We start from the raw sequence: 21,533 nt of genomic DNA, 5'->3' as shown, positions 1-21,533 counted from the left end.
TGTTGGGTTTAGAGATTGCTTAAAAACACTACCTTCTTTTTTTTTAAAGATTTATTTATTTGAGAGAGAGAGTTGCGGGGGGAGAGCAGAGGGAGGGAGAGCATGGATCTTAAGCAGGCTTCCCACTGACTGAGGAGTGAGGAGCCCAAGGTGGGGCTCCATCCCACGACCCTGAGATCAGAACCTGAGCCAAAGCCAAAAGTCTGGCACTTAACCGACTGAGCCACCCAGGCACCCCTTAGCGAAATCCTTCCCGATTTCCTTCTTGAACATATACCTTCATTTCCCCTAAGCCAGGAGGCCACCTTCTCTTGTCTAGCTGTGAGGGCAGGTGGACAGCTCTGTCTGAGAAACGAAGCCGTGCCTCCTTCCAAGGAGGAGCCCACCAGTGGCACTTCCAGTGTCTTCCAAGAGTGATCACAGTTGAAGTGCTGTGGCTTCCAAAGACTGCAGACAGACTCAGTCGTGTTTCAAATATGCTACAAAGTCACATGGGATACTATGGATTCGTGGCTACTGCTTTAGATCATACTTGGGTCTGAGTCCTTTTTCTTTCAATAGTGGTCTGTATAAGGTGGCAGTGGCTTCTTCAGCCGAGGGGTATGACCCAGATATCCTAGCCATTGCTCCTTCAGTAATACTCCCAGTTGTGACCCAAGTCCCATTCAGAAGGAGGTACACTGGACCAGGGGGAAACGGGAAACAATCACATATCCACAACCAGGGGAATGAATGGATACATTATGGTTCATTCACAGTAGAAGGCCTTCAGTGGAAGAATGGGTCAGAACTCTACGCACTGCCATGGTACAATGTCCAAGATGAGCGGTTGAATGAATGTTTGTAAAACACGTATTTTCAGGGCACCTGGGTGGCTCACTGGGTTGAGCTTCTGCCTTCAGCTCAGATCATGGTCTCAGGGTCCTGGGATCGAGCCCCACATCAGGCTCTCTGCTCAGCGGGGAGCCTGCTTCCCGCCCCCCCCCCCCACCCCGCCACCCCTGCCTGCCTCTCTTCCTACTTGTGATATCTGTCTGTCAAATAAGTAAATAAAATCTTTAAATAAAACAAAAACACACGTATTTTTGTATTTATGCTTGCATTTGCTTAGGCAAATTCTAGGATACACAAGAAGCCATTAACCATGCTTATTGATAGGTTGTAGGACTTAGAATTTAGGGAATAGGACAGGATCAAGGAGGAGGACTTTCCTTCCCTTTTATGTTCTTGCTCTACTTGATGTGTTTCTTAGCAGGTGTTTGCCTTATAAACACTTAAAAACTCATTTAAATGAAAATATTAGCCAGTGTTTTCGTAGCTTCTCAGATAGCTATAATAGAGGTGATCATTTGAAAGCTATTTGTTATTTTGGATTAAATGTGCCATTTGTTTTCTCTAAAACTTGGAGGATTAGACTTACTTTTTTAAAAGTTTCTGTTTTTAGCAAATAGAAAAACTTTTAAAGCTTTTTTTTTTTTTTTGATGTTTCTCACAGGACTGGTAAAATCCACAGTTGCATCTGCCTTCCATAACCTAGCCTGGCCTGTAGCATCTGCCTTCCGAACAACTTGCTTATGATAACGAGAGGGAAGGTATCTTCCTGGGAGCCACACAGCAGCCCCACCACCCCCAGGCCTGGGAACCTCTAGGGCTAGAAGGGAAAGGAGGGAGTCCTGGGCCTGATCCCAGAGGGCAGAGTGGAGCAGCAGGAACATCATGGAGCCCTGGGGGAGAGGCTAGTCCAGATGTTTACAGCTGCCCACCTGGGAGAGCCCCCAGAGGTGTACCTTTGGCACTGATGGCCCAAAGCTGCCTGGTCTAGTTGACCTGAGGAGCAGCAGGCGGTGAGGGGGTGGGGGGACTGCGGTCTCTGAATCCCAGCTCTGTCACTTCCCAGCTTGGTGACTGGGCAGGGGACTTCTCTCTAAGCCTAGGTGTCTTTGGCATGACAAGTACAGGGCGAAGCTAAGGTTTGAGACTAAGTCTGCCTGACTCTAAAAATTAGTGCTTTATTCTATCACATGAGCGCTTCCTAGAGTGTGTCCATCAGAGTCCTAGACCTGGAGAGGATAATGCATCTTCCGGCCCTCACTGTCTGCTATCTCTCTCTGTGTCTCTGTGTCTCTGCGTCTTTCTCAGAAAGGCAGTAGACGGAAGTGGCTGGATAGCATGTTCTGGAATGAGATGGGATTTGACACCTGATGCTACTTCTAGAGTGATGTGTTACCTTGGGCATGGTCTTAACTTCTCTGGGTTTCACTCTCCCCATCTATAAAATGGGGATAACAGCAAAACCCACCTGAGAGGGTGAGGATTAAGTGAGTTAGTCTGTGTGAAGCACTTCACGCCTCCCTATCCTTGACTCCTGGGGCTGAATGAGGTCTCAGGCCCAGCGCTAGATCACACAGCACAGCAGGAGCCAGGACATCAGGTCAGGAAAGTTCACGGTGGCACCTCTCCAAGGTTAAGAAAGTACAGGCTCCACCCCTGAATTCAAGGTATCAGGATTGTCAGTCCCCTCCTCCTGGGTTAGAGGGATACGGTGTGGAGATGGCCCTGGCCGTTTTGACTTTCAGACCCAGATAAAGCATTGATCTTGCCTCACTCCCGTGCATGTGGGGTGACTCAGAAACACAAAGGTATATGCACTTCATAACTGAGCTTCAAAATACATTAAGCAAAAACAAACAAACTGCAAGGGGGCATAGACAAATTCCAGTTACTCTCGGAGAGTTGATTATCCCTCTTTTAATAACGTATAGAACAAGTGGGTGGAAACTCCGCCAGGATATAGTAGCGGTGAACAGCACTCTATTGGCCAGTTTGACCTGAGTAACATTTATAGGACACCTATAAATATGTACGACCACAGAGTACTCATTGTGTCCATGCTTCAGCTATTATAGATAATGCTGCAATAAATGGTATGTGTGTGAGAGTGTGTGTCTGTGTATATGTATGTGTGTGTGTGTGTGTGTGTGTGTGTTTAGATATCATTTGGAGTTAATATTTTCATTTTCTTTTTTTTTTTAAGATTTTATTTATTTATTTGACAGACAGAGATCACAAGCAGGCAGAGCGGCAGGCAGAGAGAGAGGAGGAAGCAGGCTCCCCGCTGAGCAGAGAGCCCGATGCGGGGCTGGATCCCAGGACCCTGAGATCATGACTTGAGCCGAAGGCAGTGGCTCAACCCACCCACCCGGGTGCCCTATATTTTCATTTTCTTCAAATAAGTACCCAGAAGTTGGATCCTATGGTAGTACTTTTTTTTCCTTTTGCTTTTTGCTTTTTGCCCTGTTACTATTGCCCCTGAGGAGGCGCACCATTCCTGGAAGTACTACAATACCAGGTCGATGCGTGGGGTGGACAGAGCAAACTCCTGTTCCAGGTAGTTCTATTTTTAATTATTGGAGGCACGTCCATACTGTTTCCCATGCTGGCTGCACCAACTTACGTCCTCACCAATGGTACACAAGGACTCCCTTTTCTCCACATCCTCACCCCTCACCAGCACTTGTTGTTTCTTGTCTTTTTTTTTTTTTAATAAGTAATTTCTATACCCAGCGTGAGGCTCAGATACACAACCCTGAGATCAAGAGTCGCATGCTCCACCAACTGAGCTGGGCAGGGGCCCTGGTTTCTTGTCTTTGTCATAACACCCATCCTAACAGGTGTGAGGTGATAACGTCATTGTGGTTTTTACTGGCATTTCCCTGATGGTGAGTGATGAGTGATGATGACTGAGGAGCTCATGTACTTGTCCTCCGTGTAACTGGCTAAGGGATGACGTCATTGGCCTACTCCCCATATGACCCAGTCCTTATTTTAATCCCATCTACAAAATGCCTTCTACCATATCAGGTAGCATTGACAGGTTAGGGGGATTAGGACAAGGACATATTTGGGAGGCCACTATTCACTAACCCCAAACTTCAAAATAATGATACAGAGTGGAAAGAAGACAGGCAAAAAAAAAAAAAAAATAGTGCATACTCCATGACTTCACATAAAATTGAGGAAGTGCAAGCTAGTCTCTAGTGACAACAGACCAGTGGTTGCCAGGGGAAGGGATTAAAAATGGGGGGAGGCGTTACAAAAGGTCGTGAGAAAACTTTCAGGTGATTGTTACATTCATCATCTCGTTTGTGATGATGGTTTCACAGGTGCGACATGTTTCAAGCCTGACCAAATTGTACTTTACATGTAGCTTATCGGATGTCAATTATATCTTGGGAAAACTATTAAAAATGAAAAAAAAGTAAGCATACTTTCACATATGAAAACCAGCTCTTTTCACCTACCCAGGTCTGCTTGCTTCCCCCACAGACCCTCTCCTTGTGTCTTTGCATCTCTGCCTCTCTCTCGCTCTTCTGTTCTCTCGCTGTCTCTTTTGTCCCCTCCCTTTCTCTGCCTCTAACCCCATATTATCGTCCTCCTCTATTTCTTGGTTTCTCCCTGTCTTGCCTCTGCCTCTTGGCATATCTCTTCTCATTATAAGTCTTTGTAATCTGATATGTACTTTGCATTTATGGACATCTTTGTTGAGACTCTGACTTCTCTTCGGAAATACTTGATTTGCGTTTAGATTTCATGAGATTTATAACTGAAAAAGTGGATTCACATACCCAAGTTGTTCCAAATGTACTTAGAAGTTCTCCAAGAACTCAACTACCGGTTTCTACTTAAAATTATTTTTCACATTTTCTCCTGGGCATATTTTGAGTGCTTTATAGTTGCCTATGGCAAGTGGGTACCGTACTGAGCAATGCAGCTCCAACCTGCTGTGTGACTTTGGGTAACACTCTAAACCTCTCTGTGCCTTACTCTCCCCATCTATAAAGTAAGGATGACAGCCATACTTACCTCAAAGGGTGAGAAGTGAGTGAGTTACTCGGTGTAAAGCCCTTCATGGGTCCCTGTCAGTATTCTCTGGAGCTGGAATGAGGTCCAGGCTCAGGACCAGGCCACAGGGCACAGCAGGAGGCAGGACTTGGTCAGGAAAGTCCATGGTGGCACCTCTCCCAGGTCAGAAAAGTGCAGGTTCCACCCCTGAATTCAAGATACCGGGACTAGCAGTCCTTTTCTCCTAGGTCAGAGGGGTATGAGTCAACTGCTAGGGTCAGGGTCCTGGATCCTGCAAAGGGTTTACCCAACATTGCAAGACAGTTGCTGCCTCATCTCCCCCATTCCCTTTTGAAGATTTACTCATTTATTTTAGGTTGAGAGAGAGAGAGCACACGCACAGTGGGGAGGGGCAGAGGGAAAGAAAGATCTCATGCAGATTCCCCGCTTAGCACAGAACTATCTCAGACCCTGAGATTAAGACCCGAGGTGAAATCAAGAGTCAGACGCTTAACCGACTGAGCCACCCAGGTGCCCCCCTGCCCCATTTCCTCTTGAAGAAGAGAGACAGAGACAAGTGGAAAGCCAGGCCCAGGGCACGACCAGTGGATGTGGCCACTTTCATTCACACACTGGGCAAATATGGGACCAAGCCTACTAGACATCTAGAATGATGATGGAGACAGACAGGAGCTCAGGGCACGTCAACCAAAATGGACCAGTCTCTGTGCTCCTGGAGCTCAGGGTCTAAAGGCAGAAACAGAGACACCAAGACAGAGAGAGAAAGAGAGAGACAGTCACAAAGAGAGGGTCAGAGAAACGTCCTGCCTTGTGAAGGCAGAGTCAGGGTCCCGGAGAGAAGCGCCTGGCTCTGCTCAGAGCCATTAGAGAGCCGGTGGATGGCGGGGGGCTCTGAACCTTGCACCTGCGGGGCCTCAGTCTCTGTCTCTCTGTACCTCTGAGTCTCCCCAGTTCTGTGCCTCCTTCCCCCACCCCATCCTGTTGCCCCATCACTCCCATCTGTGGCAGTCACTGAGGGAGGGTGAAGGATGGAGGGTGGCAGGTGAATACAGAACCCCGGAAGGCCCCCAGAGACAGGGACAGGGGGACGCACAAACACGTGGGCACACACAGACTCACACACAAGGACACACACTGCCGTCACCACCCAAAAGTAAACACACACTCACGTATGAAGCCACATAAATACACATAAGCCCACTCACGCACAGAGATATGTACACGACCCCAGGCAGATTCATACGTGGAAACACATCAGCACGTTCCCGTCAATGCAAACAGCGCTTCACATACAAAATCACACATACCCACAGGTGCAAGGAGGCATGGGGGAGTGATTGCTGGTGCATGCACACAGGGGGACAGGGCACGCCCACTGTGCCTGCAAGACAAATACAACATGCGGGCCACACACACACTCTCGAGGACTTTGGAATTGCAACCACATCATCTCCCCAGACCCATGGGGTTGCCCAAGCAGGAAGTATGGGTCTGTTAGTACTGCTCTTTCTTTCAAGTTCTTGGCCATGATGAGAGGAGAGGCGGGGAGAGGGTGAAGTTACATAACATGGTAGGAGGCAGGCTCAGGATAAAAGGCTGTGCTCTAGGCTGCAGTGGGGAGGAAGGCAGCTGGACCCAGTCATGGAGCTCAGCGTCCTTCTCCTCCTTGCTCTCCTCACTGGACTCTTGGTTCTGCTGACCAGGGGCCACCCGAAGGTCTATGGCCGCCTCCCACCGGGTCCCCGTCCTCTGCCCTTCTTGGGGAACATTCTTCAGATGGACAGGAATGGCTTACTCAAATCCTTCCTCAGGGTGAGATACAGATTGGATGGGGTCCAAGGGTGGGTCCCTGTCTCTGTGCTGGGGGATCACTCACCAGAAGGCGTGAAGGCATCCTTTTAGGCTTGAGGGTGGAGGGAGGAAGGGGCATGGGGGTGCAGCACACTGGATGGTGGTCAGAGAGTCGGACGTCCCTGCTCAGTTGAAGTGTGTGGGTATGGTCCCTGGAGTGGGCAAGGGGGTTTGAAGAGGTGTCTGGGTGTGAGCCATGGTGTAGAATTTCATGCTTCTGCCACCCCTCGGTGGAGTCTCTGGGTGCCTGACGGGCCCTGGAAGAGAGAGAAAAGGGGGTGGTGTCACCCATCAAATAGATCTCTCCTCTGCCAACAGAAGAGGTCAAAGTCTGGTCCAGGTTGGGCTGGGTGTCCAGAGGAGGAGGGGCAAAGAGTCCAGGAGGTCGGGCACGGAGTGCAGCAATAATGACCTTGAACGAGCCATAATAGCTAACGTGGGAGTATTTACCAGGCTCTGGATCACTGCTTTCCAGGCATGGTTTCTAGTCTGATGATCCATTCATTTATTAATAATGTTGTTCACACCCACGAACCCACTTCCCACCAGAGGAACTGAATGACCAACAGTAACTTCCAGCTGCCCCATGCTCCTCTGTCCGCTCCTCACGCCATGGCGACCACACTCCTGAATCTTGGCCTGCCATCCCTTTGCTTTTACTAAAGAGGATTTCCCCACATTTACATATTATGTAGTTTTCATTGTTTTCTACATATTATGTAGTTTCATTGCATCACAAGGGCACCGTGCTTTCCCGTAAACTCCCAGACTTGATGTCCTCGCTCAGAATTGTGAGGCTAGGGGCGCCTGGGTGGCTCAGTGGGTTAAAGCCTCTGCCTTCGGCTCAGGTCATGATCCCAGGGTCCTGGGATTGAGCCCCACATTGGGCTCTCTGCTCAGCAGAGGGCCTGCTTCCTCCCCTCTCTCTGCCTGCCTCTCTGCCTATTTGTGCTCTCTGTAAAATAAATAAATAAAATCTTAAAAAAAAAAAAAAGAATTGTGAGGCTAGAATTTATTGGCATTGCTGTGGGAATTCGTCAGGGGCTTTCCGCATCCTCGAGGTATGGACTGTGAGGACACTTGTCTGCAGTCACACAGCTAGGATGGCACAGAGAGAACACTGAGCTCCAGCATGGAATGCCTTCATCTCCAACATACTCTTGGGCTGAATGGCCAGCAATGTGGGGATGACAAAATCCTTTGAGAATTTAGTTAAGCTGTGGGCTCTATCCCCTTCAAAAGTCCGCAAATATTTTTGCATATGATTTTCAGAGTTCCGAACCCCCTACAGTTCTTCCGTGGTCCTCCCTTCTCGTATCATCTTTGGAGATAGGAAGGGAGAGAACGGGCTAGTGGGTGTCATGATGGTACAGCTTGCCAAGGGTGGCCTGGCTCCCAGATCTTTCTGGAGTCAGACAGAAGTGGATTTTGTGTTCTAGATTCAGCTCTGACTCATTGGGTCTCAGTTCTCTCCTCTGAAAATGAGATGGCGATAAGAGCGTGTGTTTCATAACATTGTTGAGAACTGGGTGGCGCAATCCACTTATTCAGTGGATTTGATCCACTCATTCAGTATCATTTACTGGGCACCTTCTGTGTGCCTGGGAATATTCTAGGCATTGATGATGTGACTTTGGACAGGGCATACAAGACCAACAAATAAGAAGATGTGAGGTAGACAAGCTATGATTAAAAGAAAGTGGGGTGCTATTTTAGAGAGTGATGGAGCTACTTTCGATTGAATAGTGAAGGAGAGGCTCAGTCCGTCTCATTTTGTGAGCAGGGACCCTGAAAGATGCAGGAGGAAGGCACCAGCGAGAGGCAGGAGGAAGCCCAGCCTGTCTGCGGGAGCACATGGAGACTGGATCCGAGAGGATCCGGGGAGGACAAGCGGAGGGGTCATGGGGCCATGGTGGAGAATTCAGATCTTCCTCTCAGCACAGTGGGAGCACTGGAGGATTTGGAGTAGTTAGGGGTATTAACTAATTTACATTTTCATGGGATTATTCTGGCTTCAGGGTAGGGTGGGGTGGGTGGTGATCCAGATTGTAGCGAAATGGGAATGAAAATAGGGATACCAGTAAGGAGGCTTTGCAGAGATCAGTGTGAGAGATTTTGCAGTAAACTTAGCCTTTTTGTGATTTCTTAAAAGCTTTTATTTATTTGTTTGAGAGAGAGAGAGAGAGAGAGAGCTAACATAGCGAGGGGCAGAGAGAGAGCTAACATGGCGAGGGGCAGAGGGAGAGGGAGAGAAAGAATCTTAAACAGGTATCATGCCCAGTCCAGAGCTGACTTGGGGCTCGATCTCACGATGATGTCAGATCATGACCTGAGCTGAAATCAAGAGTGGGACCCTTAACTGACTGAGCCACCCAGGGCACCCCTAACCTGTTTTATGATTTTAAGTCAACTTTTATTGAGGTTTAACATCACCCCTAAAAGGGCACAAACCCTGTGTTCAGCTCAGTGAATTCTTTCAAAGGAACATACTCATATAATTGACGTACAGATAAGTAACAACACATTCTGTCCCCAGAAACCCACTTCCAGTCCCCTCCCAGTCACCACCCTCCCACTATCCTGACTTCATATAAACAGAATTATGACCAGGGCGCCAGGGTGGCTCAGTCCTTAGGGCGTGGGACTCTTGATTTTGGCTCAGGTTATGATCTCAAGGTTGTAAGATAGAGCCCTGGATTGGGCTCCACACGGGGTGTGGAGTTTGATTAAGATTACATCTCTCCCTCTAAACCCCCTTCCCCTCCTCCTCAACACCCCCCCCCGCCCCGCTCCCTCCTGCTTGCACCCTTAGGCTCTAACATAAACAAACAAACACATAAATAAATATATAAATAGAATTATGACCCATGGACACTATCATGTCTTGTTGCTTTCACTTAACACTACCCTGTGACTTTCACTTATACCGCTGGCTGTAGCACCCCTTCTTTTTAATTGCTACGTAGTATTCCACAGCACGACTGTATCACTACACACTTATCCTCTAGCTGGGTTGCTAAACTTCCATGAATGTTCCTGTTTGTATTTTGGCCAACGGGTGGGCACATTTTTGTTGGGCGTGAGCCTGCGAGTGGAGCTGTTGAATCACTGAGTAAACCTGTGTTTGGTTTCAGTAAATACCGCCTAGCAATTTGGCAAGCAGCTTACTGACTTTATGGCTCCTCAGATTTCATGATCATCCCGAAGCCATTGTTTTTCCTTCATGTCTACCCAGTGGGTGATTCCGGGTAGCTCTGCAGGGAAATCAAGTCAGGAGGCAGATAGCAGGTTGTTGTCATTGGGTCACAAGAAGAATGACCCTTCGGTTTCAGTGCGGGGAGATCTGGCTGGACTCAGAGGTGGGGGCAGGAGGAAGGGATATTAAACCACCTGTACTGCTTAGGGCGCTGATCAGGCAGAGCCTGGCTGGGTCATGGGTTAATCCTTTAGTTGGTGGGTTCTGGGAAGGGGAAAGGCAGCCTGGGGTGGAGGGTCTTGCGGGGCAACAGAATCAATCCATACATACGTGTCTTTATGCTTTAGCAAGTGGGAGGGCTGCATCAGGGCGAATGGACTAATTGCAACCCCGGGTGTGGAGATGCTTCACAGCTCCGGGAGAAATACGGGGATGTCTTCACGGTGTACCTGGGACCAAGGCCCGTGGTCATGCTGTGTGGGATAGAGGCCATACGGGAGGCGCTGGTGGACCAAGCTGAGGCCTTTTCCGGCCGGGGGAAAATTGCTATAGTTGAGCCGGTCTTCCAGGGCTACGGTAAGGACCACGAAGGCACCTGGAGGGGAAGGATGGAGAAGGGGAATTGGGGAGGATGAATCTGGGAAGAGAGGATAAGGGGGTGCAGAGGGACCCAGGGTCTCCTTCCAGTCTCCTTGGCAGCCCAAGCCTTCCTTACACCCCCAGGTGTGGCCTTTGCCAACGGGCAACGTTGGAAGGCCCTTCGCCGATTCTCTCTGGCCACCATGAGGGACTTCGGGATGGGGATGCAGAGTGTGGAGGAACGGATTCAGGAGGAGGCTCAGTGTCTGGTGGAGGAACTACGGAAAACCCAGGGTGAGTCCCAGGCAAGGCACGGTGCGTAGGGTGGAGAAACAGAGGTACAGCTAGAGAATGATCCTGAGAGATCATTGGACAGAGGGACACACAGGGATGAGCAGGAGAGGAACCCAGGGAGCCAGAAGAGATGCAGGGTGTATGGTGTCGAGAATAACTCAAAGGCATAAACTTAGATATTAGCATGCTATTTACTTGGAATCAGGGAAAACAACTCATGGATTAATTACATCTATCAAGGATGGAAATACGACTTAACCAAAAGAAGGCAAAGAGAGATGGGGGACATAAAGAGGACAGGGTCCCTCCACAAAAGATATTTTGAGACATCAATATAGAGGCTGGGAGGGAGAGGCAGAGACATAGGGAGCAATAGAGGAATAGGGACAGACGACCGAGACAGATGGGAAGAAACAGAGTGACTCAGATGGAGAGATAGGGAAGGAGAAAGAGGCAGAAATGGAGGGACCAAGACGGAGAGAGACTGGAAGAGCCTGCGAGAGGCAGAAAGAAACCAAGGCAGAGAAAATTAGACAGATAGACAGGCTCAGGGAAGGGTCTGCTGGGGACAAGAGAAGATCGACAGGTGAGATCCGCAGAGAGAGGCTGATGCCATGTGGCTCCTGGACACACAGTCAGGGAGGCCAGGATATAGACAGACCTCAACTAGCAAATACAGAACAATTCCCCGGACACCGCGAGCCCTAGAGGCAGAGAGAAGAGATGAAGGGGGAGTGGCAGACAAGAGATAGGGAGAGCAGAGCTTTCTAATTTGCCCCTGGGACTTAACTCCCTGCTCCCAGGGTCAGAGCCAAGACCAGAGAGGGACTAACAGCACAGCCTCTGGAGCTGGGCTTCCGGGGGTCTGAAACCCGATCCTAGGGATGAGAAGCTGAGTTAACACTGATCAAATCACACAACCTCTCCGCCCATCTGTGAAATGGAAATAATAACAGAACGGCACTTTCCTCCCAGGGTTGTGGTGGGAATTTTTTTTTTATAGATTTCACTTTTTTTTACAATTTATTTTCAGATTTCACCCTTTTTTAAAAAAATATATTTTATTTATTTATTTGACAGATAGAGGTCACAAGTCGGCAGAGAGGCAGGCAGAGAGAGAAGGGGAAACGGGGCTCGATTCCAGGACCCTGGGATCATGACCTGAGCCGAAGGCAGAGGCTTTAACCCACTGAGCCACCCAGGCACCCCTTGTGGTATTAATAAAATAATACATGAAGTGCTTAGACTAGGGCCTGGCACATCGTCAGGGCTGGTGTATGTTAGCTGTTCTGTCCCCCTTTCTTTACTGTCACTGGACGAGGGAGGGCAGACACGCAGAGATGGGGCAGTCGCCAAATGTTCCCAAGGCCTCTGTTTGAATCTGTGTCCCATGATCCATGCCTCCTCCTCCTCCTAGGAGCCCTCCAGGACCCCACCTTGTTCTTCCACTCCATGACCGCCAACATCATCTGTTCCATTATCTTTGGAAAACGCTTTGGCTACAAAGACCCTGAGTTCCTGCGGCTGCTGGACCTGTTCTACCAGTCCTTCACTCTCATCAGCTCCTTCTCCAGCCAGGTCAGAGAGAGGGTGTGGGAGGGTGGACATGAGGTGGGCATCCAGGGCAAGGGAGAGGGGCAATCTGCTTTGGGGGCCCAGCAATGCAGCTTCGGGCTGGAAGGGGGGCAGAGACAACTGGAAGGGACAGGGACACTGAGAGCTGGAGGGCGGGACGGGAGACAGGGACTAGAAAGCTGAGTATGATGAGACAGGGGGACAGACTATGAGTCAGGCTGTCAGCTGTCAGGCTCTCTCCTCTTCTGTCCCGATTTCTCCAAACCTTCACCTCTGTCTTGAGCAAAGCTCCTTGCCTGAAGCAATTCAAAGGACACGTGAAAATAAGGAATGACGTTTCTTTGTGTTTGCCACTTCTCCTTCCTCTTTTTTTTTTTTTTTAATGTCTCCCGGATTATAAAGTAACATGCTCTGCTTTACTTTTTTTAATTTTTTAAAAAAGATTTTATTCATTTATTTGACAGATAGAGATCACAAGTAGGCAGAGAGGCAGGCAGAGAGAGAGAAAGGGAAGGAGGCTCCCCACTGAGCAGAGAGCCCAACTCGGGGCTGGATTCCAGGACCCCAGGATCATGACCAGAGCCAAAGGCAGAGGCTTCATCCACTGAGCTACCCAGGCGCCCCCATGCTCTGTTTTTAAAACAAAATAGTATCGTTTCTCTTTCTCAACGAACCTGGAAATACCCCAATTGTATATTAAGTTTAAAAAAATCAAACTGAAAGCGTACCTGAGTGGCTCAGTTGGTAAAGTTTCCAACTCTTGATTTTGGCTCAGGTCCCGATCTCAGGGTTGTGAAATGGAGCCCAGCTCAGGCTTGGCTCAGAGTGTGGAGCTTGTTTAAGAGTCCCTTTCTCCCTCTTCTTCTGCCCCACCTCCACTTCTCTCTCCCTCTCTAAAAAAAAAAAGAAAGAAAAAAGAAAATTAAACTTCAGAGCACTATGCCTGTCTATGTTGGATATGTGCGTAGGACACAAACACAAATTCGTGTGACTTTCCTACTGGAGAGTCTGCTGCACAAATCTGGAATGGGGCCCGGGATGAGTATTTTCTGAGAAGCCCAGCAGGTGATTTCACTTTTCTCCTCCTACAGAAAATCACAGAGAGAGAAAACTCTGGAAGGAGATTCACCAGTGTTACTGTTGTCCCTAGAAAGAAGGATTAAGAATTTTACGTTGTACTCTCTCCTTTCCCACATTCTTTGCAATTATTTGCAACAAGTTAGGTGTTACATTAATCCTCAGATGATACTAGAAATATGTTTCAAAATAAATATCATCCATCCTCAAAATAAATATCGTCCGTCCTAAGGAGTCAGTAGGCTCACCTTGCAGAAGCAACAGGTTCTCAACGTTGGGCACAGCAAGGGAGGTGAGGCAGGTGCACAGAGTCAGAGAGGTCTGAGCTAAAGAGGTCAGCTGGCTGAAGTAGACAAGACAGGTGCAGAGAGGGCACCTGGCTGGCTCAGTCGATCGGTAGAGGCTGGGACTCTTGATCTCAGGGTCGTGAGTTAAAAGAGACCCACGTTGGGCGAAGGGGTTACTTGAAAAAAAAAAAGAAAGAAAAAGGTCAGGGTGATTAAAGACATAGTAAGGCGAGGCACAAAGGAGAGAGTCGGAGAGGTGAGGCAGGGACCTCATAAGATGTGAGGATGATGAGGAAGATGCAGAAGGAGAAAAATGGGAGAATGACAGATGAAAGGAAACTTAGAATCAGTGAGTGAGAGACAAAGACAGAGGGCAACAGAGACAGAGAGAGACACAGGGAGAGATCCCCTCCTCCACCCCAGGTTTTAGGGCCCAGTACAGCTCCCCTCCCTGGGACCCACAGCTCAGCCCCAGGATGACCTCACAGCCCCTTCTCTCCCACAGGTGTTTGAGCTTTTCCACAACTTCTTGAAGTACTTTCCTGGTGCCCACAGGCAAGTCTACGACAACCTGCAGGAAATCAATGCCTTCATTGGCCGCGTCGTGGAGAAGCACCGTGAAACCCTGGACCCCAGCTCCCCCCAGGACTTCATTGACGCCTACCTGATACGCATGGACAAAGTGGGGTTTGGGGGAGGGAAGTGGGAAGGGCGGGGAGGGAGGAAAAGATGGGGGGGGAGGAGAAGGGAGAGCTGAGAGGGAGGGAATGGGGAAGAAGGAGGGAAGGACACAGGGTAAGGATGGAGATTGGGAAAAGGGAGGGGAGAGGCAGAAGGGAAATGACAGGAAGAGGAAATGGGAGAAAGTCGGGAGCAGAGAGGGAGAGAGAAACGGGAAAGGCAGGACACAAAGGACAGCAACAGATGACAAGACTCACAGAGGCCTGAAGTGGCTGGGAGCCAGGGGGAGACAAACACAGCAGAGAGCTGGGAAATGCACTGGAGCCAGGACAGAGTGAAGAGAGACGGGGAGGGATTCCTGGTTGGACGCACAGAGGGCGAAGAAAAGTAAACTGGACCAGACCTTGTGAGAGCCCCAGAAGCGGGGGAGGGCGCCCCGGGGCACAAAGGCCCCCACCCACCCCCGCCCCATGCTTCCCCTTGGATTCAGGAGAAGGCTGACCCCAGCAGCGAGTTCCACCAGCAGAACCTCATCCTCACGACACTCTCCCTCTTCTTCGCGGGCACAGAGACCACCAGCACCACGCTCCGCTACGGATTCCTGCTCATGCTCAAATACCCGCACATCACAGGTGGGCAGGTGGGGACAGCCCATGGAGGGGGTCTTCTGACCCCTTTTGGGGCTGCAGGAGTTGAGGCTGGCGTCCTTCCTGAATGAGGCAGGCCGTGTCCGGTGTCCGTCTCTTATACCAGGGGCACTGCCCGTATTGAATGAGCCCCTAACGAAGCCAGTCCTGTGAATGAACACAGGATGATGGATGGTCAGCGTGTTCTCCCACTGTTTCCTCCTGTCCCGTAAAGCCAGACTCATCTATCCCCCCCATCCATTCCTTTACTTACCTATTCCTTTGTTAATTAATTTATTTACTTACTCCTCTATAGATCTAGCCCGCCATCCATTTATGTGATTTACTGGTTAATCAGGTTTGTCTATGGGCCATTTATTAATCAATGATGAATGATTCATTAATTCACATATTGAGTGATAAGCACATACATACACGCATTCATTAATGTTCTTCCATTCATCGATCTTTCCACTCATAAGCTGATTGATTTCTGTATTCATTTATTTATACAGTTGTTCATGGGTTAGTCTGCTGATCTATTCCACTGTTTCATTCCTGAGGACCTAGCTCTGTGTGTCATCTCTAATACACACACAGTAATTATTAGCTCATTTTCAACTCCTTTTAGAGGGAGAATTTTGGCAGGCTTATAGTCTTGAGTTCTTAATCTGAAATTCTATGCAAAATTGTGGTGTGTGTGTGTGTGTGTGTGTGTGTGTGTGTGTGTGTGTTTATCTGTGCCCTGTGGGGAGAATTCAAAACATTCCTTAGATTTCAAAAGGGGAGAATTCTTGCTTCCCCCTCCACTTCTTCCCCAGGCTCGTTGCTCTGAGGGATATCAATGACCTAACCATTTATTATGCCTTTTCTCTGGCTCGCTGGGCCATAGAAAGCAATGTCCCTGCTGGAAGGTCTTTTTAAAATGAGGTTCCCTGGGACGCCTGGGTGGCTCAGTTGTTTAAGCAGCTGCCTTCGGCTCAGGTCATGATCCTAGCGTCCTGGGATCGAGTCCCACATCGGGCTCCTTGCTCGGCGGGGAGCCTGCTTCTCCCTCTGCCTCTGCCTGCCATTCTGTCTGCCTGTGCTCGCTCGCTCTCTCTCCCTCTCTGACAAATAAATAAAATCTAAAAAAAAAATAAATAAATAAAATGAGGTTCCCTGATCCCACTCATCTGTGCAGAGAGAATTCACAAGGAGATTGACCAGGTGATTGGCCCACACCGCCTTCCATCCCTTGATGACCGAGCCAAAATGCCATACATGGATGCCGTCATCCACGAGATTCAAAGATTCGGGGACCTCCTCCCAATTGGCGTGCCCCATATGGTCACCAAAGACACTTGCTTCAGAGGGTACATCATTCCCAAGGTGAGGTCAGCTGGGCTCCTGCATCTCTCCAGTGTGGCTCATCTCTGCCCTTGACCTGTTTTTGCTTTGGTTTGCTTTGGTTTTATCACCAGGACCCTCATTTTTATTTATTTTATTTTATTTTAAAGATTTTATTTATTTATTTGACAGAGAGATACACAGCAAGAGAGGGAACACAGCAGAGGAAGTGGGAAAGGGAGAAGCAGGCTTCCCACAGAGCAGGGAGCCCAATGTGGGGCTCAATCCCAGGACGCTGGGATCATGACCAGAGCCAAAGGCAGATGCTTAACGACTGAGCCACCCAGGAGCCCCTTTTTATTTTATTTTATTTTATTTTTTTACGGGGTGCACTGAGGAAGGGAATGGCAGTATCTTTTGACCTTGTGACCCTCCCTCAGGGCACTGAAGTATTTCCCATCCTGCACTCTGCTCTCAATGATCCACGTTACTTTGAAAAACCAGATGTCTTCAACCCTGACCACTTTCTGGATGCCAAGGGGGCATTGAAGAAGAATGAAGCTTTTATCCCCTTCTCCATAGGTGAGCTGGGCTTCCACTCCCTTTCCCAGACCCCAGAGTGCCATCCCCACCCTGAGACAATCAAGGGGAGATCTTTGCTTTGTGAGCATCAGTGTGTGTGTGTATATGTATATGTCAGTTGCTTTACCCACTTTAATCTGTTCCATTTTTACTGCAACCCTAGAGGGGACTTAAGAAGTAAGATCATGTCCCAAAGGCACATCTTGGTGAGCTGGACCAGGGAAAATATTTTAACCTCTTTATACCTTGGTATAAAATATCTATCAAGCACTGCTCTGAGCTCAGTGCTCGGCTGGGGGCTGAAAATAATGTGCGGGACAATTCACGTTCAGACAATTCACACAGTTCCTGCCCCAGGAAATTTACAATCCAGCAGGGTAGATGGGCATTTATAATCTGGCCACAAAAATAGTCCCTAATGAAATGAATCGGTGCTTGTAATGTGCTTAGGGCTGCTTGCCACAAAGGGAGTGGTCACAGAAGTGGTGATTATTATCACGATGAATGAATGAATCGTGATTGTGATAAGTGCTCTAAAAGGGCCTTTGGAAACACAAAATAGGAAAGACTGACTACTCTTTTTTTTTTTTTAAAGATTTTATTTATTTATTTGTCAGAGAGAGAGAGAGGGAGAGAGAGCAAGCACAGGCAGACAGAATGGCAGGCAGAGGCAGAGGGAGAAGCAGGCTCCCTGATGAGCAAGGAGCCCGATGTGGGACTCGATCCCAGGACGCTGGGATCATGACCTGAGCCGAAGGCAGCTGCTTAACCAACTGAGCCACCCAGGCGTCCCAAGACTGACTACTCTTGATGATTCATTGGGGAAAACTTCCCCTGAAGCCCTGGCCTCTATGCTAAGATGTCAAGGATGAGTATCAGTTGGCCTCTAGAAAGAGTGATCGAGGCAGAGGCAACAGCAAGGTCAAAGCCTGCAGGTGGAAACATGATGGCATATTTGAGAAACTAGATGAACCCTGTGAGTTGGAATGTAGATTATAGAAGGGGACAAGGGTGAAGAGCTCAGCTGGGGGGGCATGAAAGCTGGGGGTGTTTGGATTTATCCTGCTGGCGCTGGGGAACCAGAGAGGCTCTTGACATGCTCTGAATTGTCTCTGTCCACATTCTCCACATTCTCGCCCCTTCTAGAGACAACCCCAATGCCCAGGGTCCTCATCCTTTGGGAGAAAGGAGGACCCTAGAGTCAAGACAGAGATGTAGGAAAAGAAGGACAGATACAGACAGACAAAGAAGGAGTGAGTGAGAAACAGAGAGAGGGACAAGGAGAGACAGAGACAGTAACAGGGGACATAGGGACAGAAAGAGACAGAGTGAACATGAGACAATAGAGCGAGGAAGAGGAGAGAGAGAGACAGAAAAGGGGAGAGAGAGAGTGTTTCAGATGGAATCAGATGCAAATGGACAGAGACAGGGAGATTAAAATGGAAGAAAGTGGGCAAAAGAGGAGGGAGACAAGATACAAACAGAGCAAGAGACTGGGGCAATTTCGCCATGGCAGGAAAGAAAGACAAGCCAAGGCAAAAAGATGGTCAGACAAAAAGCATGCAAAGGTGTCCCAATAGACAGCCCAGGGGATGAAGAAGACAGGGTGGGAGTAGAGAGTAGAGCCAGGCTGTTCTGGAAAGAACTGGGTCAAAGAACCAGGTGTAGGAGAACTAGCCCGAGCTCTGCCCTTGGTATTTCCTAAGTTCGTATTTCTTAATTTCTAATGTGCAAAAAGATGTGGACATATTCCCCAGAAACCTCCATGAAGGCCCAATGCAAGGTCAGGAAACATCTGGAATGGCCTTTCCAAGGTGGCCAGCTTGCAGATAAACAGGACCTGACATAAAGGACGAGGCTTTCAGTGTCTCTGCCTGAGGGCTCCACTCCATGTGTCCTCATTTCTCATCAAGCCCATGCTCTGTAACCTACTGGGGAGCTCTCACGCCTCTGAGAGTCTGCTGGAAGCTGTAGACTCCCCTCTCACAAGTACCAGTCCCACTCACAGTTTTAGGGGCAGTTTGGTTTTTGCCCCGAACTCTTGAAGCCGGTGGCTCTCAGACTGAGATAAGATGACAACCCAGAGATAGGGAAACACACAGTGCCAGATACACCCCCCACCCCCGCTCCCCAGCAACCTCACACTCCCCACCAGACACACACTCCATGCCACATACACCCAGAAGGAAACACAAAGCAAGAACCACCTATTGCATCCTTAGCAGAGGCCAAGTGTTAGTCTAGGAATTTTTACAATATTCATTTCTTTAACCTCACAATATCCCTATTTGATGGGTACTCTTCTCCCCATATTGGAAATGAAAGATGTTAAAAATGTCAGAAATGTGCACACACCTACACAGTGGAGGCAGACAGACAGACAGACACACATACACACACACATCCAACCAGAAATGTGTCTTTATCCTCTGGGGGACTGCTGGACCCTCTGGAAATCTAAGAAAAGAACTCTCTCCTGGGGAAAAAAAAAATGTGCAAGGCCTAAATGTTTACACTTTCAGAGGGCCCGGGAACCCCCAGGAATTACACCCTGAATTGCAGGTTAAAGGCTAATCCCATACACATCTGTTGCAATGGCCACAGATGTCTGGGTTTGCCATGTGAGAGGGCAAGGAACATGCATTGGCTCCGTGCCCATGCTGATGATCTTGTGTGTCCACAGGGAAGCGCATCTGTCTTGGTGAAGGCATTGCCCGCATGGAATTATTCCTCTTTTTCACCACCATCCTCCAGAACTTCTCTGTGGCCAGCCCCATGGCTCCTGAGGACATCGACCTCACACCCCGGGAGATCGGTGTGGGCAAAGTGCCCCCTGTGTACCAGATCAGCTTTCTGTCTCATGGAGGGTGCTGAGGGAGGCGGGGGGAGTCAAAGAATCCCAGGATCATGAAGTATCCCACCTCTGCAGAGAATAGTTCCTTGCCTCTCTCTGGGTCTTCCTGCCATGAAGAGACCCACAGCCAGCCAGCGCCCTCCCCTCCTTGGTGCCATCTCCCTGGGAAAGTCCTCTTTGCCACCTCATCTCAGCCCATCATTCTGCAGCTCTTGTAAAGACTCATTGGAAATGTTTTCTCTCCTTTGTTAACAGAGTTCTGGATGAACTGCATATATAAAAGCTGGGGGCTAAGAGGGGAGACATGGCTCCCTTCTACCTCCCAAGCCACATCTTCCCCCAGTGACTCCTCCCTTCCTCAGAACTACCGCCCTCTCCTAGCAACTGTTTGCGCTCCATGATCTGTGCATACACGATCTCACTTGAATCTTCCTTCCAGGGTTTCCATGGGGGTGGGTGTGATGATCGCGTCCATCTTACAGATGAGTAAACAAAGGCCAGGCACTGGCATCCGTTGTCCCAGGTCGTATGGTTGGGAGTGGAGAAGCAAGGTTCACACTCCATCTCCCTGGCTCTCAACTCAAATTCTTCAGCCGGTCCTGCCCAACTGCCCCCAATATATTTTCAAATTGTGGTGAAATTAACATAACATAAAGCGTTTTAAGGTGTATAATTTCGTGGCATTGAGTTCATTTCCAATGTGGTACAACCACCACCACTATCTAGTTCCAAACATTCTCATCTCCCAAGAAGAAAACCCTGTACCCATTAGCAGTCACTCTCCATTCCCCCTTCCCCCAGCCCCCAGTAGCCACCAATCTGCTTTTAGCTCTATGGCTTTGCCTTGTCTGTGTATTTCATATAAATGGAATCATACAATATGTGCTCTGTTGTGTCTGGCTTCTGTCACCCAGCATCATATTTTGGAAGTTCATCCACACTGTAGACCATTGCTGTCCTTGTTCCCAAAGACTCTCCCTACTGCTTCCCTCGGGGCAAGGGTCTCCTCGGCCCACAACCCCCTGAGCTGCATGATTCTACACTGGGGCCTTGGATTCCCCGATAGTGCCCTTCAATCCCCCTGACACTCAAATAAACATCCAAAGCCTGGTCAGATGGGGATCCATGACATTCTGTGTGAGACCCATCTATTGCCAGGTCACTAGGGATCTTTCTGGAAGGTGAGAATTTCTTCACTGCCAGGTCAGTTCCAAGAAGGCAAAATATTTGCTGAGGAATGAATGAATGAATGAATGAATGGTTGAATCAGGCAACCCAAAGGCACCCCCAACATGGAGCTAGACTTCCCCCATCAGACCTTGTCTTTGTCTTCATATCTCATTTTCTTCTGATGACCAGAACAAGTTCCTATTCCCAAAGAACACAGGATGTACCAATTCTGCCTTCTAGCTATTCTTAGTCTCTCATGATGCAATGCCACCCTTTGAGAAAACTGGCCAAGAGCCATCCTTGTGGTGCAACCTCCCCTCACCAACCTCTACATGTTCCACAGGCTAATGCCACTACCCTTCCTTCAGGAAGGTATTCCAAGTTCAAGGGCATTGTCTGCTAAGATATCTCCAGGCAGCCAGAGCCCAATATAAGGCTAGTTTTGGGACCCGTGTGAGACGCTAAACTTCCTGGCTTCTGCAGCACCTGCCAACTTTGGGCTCCCTGTTGCTAGAGAGTTCCCAAGAGCTCTTCTAAGGTAGATTTATGACCCACCTGCCCCCACTAAC

The 21,533-nt window shown here is 48.9% G+C and overlaps 1 protein-coding gene across 1 annotated transcript; it reads left to right on the top strand.

Annotated features, from left to right (window-relative positions):
- The first annotated feature begins 6,486 nt into the window (after positions 1–6,486).
- LOC111161484 (cytochrome P450 2B11) lies at positions 6,487–20,904 on the top strand. Its single transcript, XM_022525180.1, has 9 exons — positions 6,487–6,675; positions 10,324–10,486; positions 10,634–10,783; positions 12,201–12,361; positions 14,228–14,404; positions 14,894–15,035; positions 16,213–16,400; positions 16,799–16,940; positions 19,624–20,904. The coding sequence occupies exons 1-9, from the start codon at positions 6,505–6,507 to the stop codon at positions 19,812–19,814; spliced, it is 1,485 nt and encodes a 494-aa protein (XP_022380888.1). The 5' UTR covers positions 6,487–6,504; the 3' UTR covers positions 19,815–20,904.
- Positions 20,905–21,533: the final 629 nt, after the last annotated feature.

The sequence above is a fragment of the Enhydra lutris genome, unplaced genomic scaffold (genome assembly GCF_002288905.1).
Source record: "Enhydra lutris kenyoni isolate GAN:26980312 unplaced genomic scaffold, ASM228890v2 scaffoldscaffold85, whole genome shotgun sequence".
Taxonomy (NCBI): Eukaryota; Metazoa; Chordata; class Mammalia; order Carnivora; family Mustelidae; genus Enhydra; species Enhydra lutris.
Note: the sequence above shows the minus strand (reverse complement) of the source record. Positions and strands in the feature narration are given on the sequence as shown.

Excerpts from the sequence above, each read along its gene's own strand:
- LOC111161484 (XM_022525180.1), top strand. The coding sequence starts at position 6,505 with ATGGAGCTCAGCGTCCTTCTCCTCCTTGCTCTCCTCACTGGACTCTTG. Across the intron at positions 12,362-14,227 it reads TCAGCTCCTTCTCCAGCCAG|GTGTTTGAGCTTTTCCACAA; the intron begins GTCAGAGAGAGG and ends TCTCTCCCACAG. Across the intron at positions 16,401-16,798 it reads GAGGGTACATCATTCCCAAG|GGCACTGAAGTATTTCCCAT; the intron begins GTGAGGTCAGCT and ends ACCCTCCCTCAG.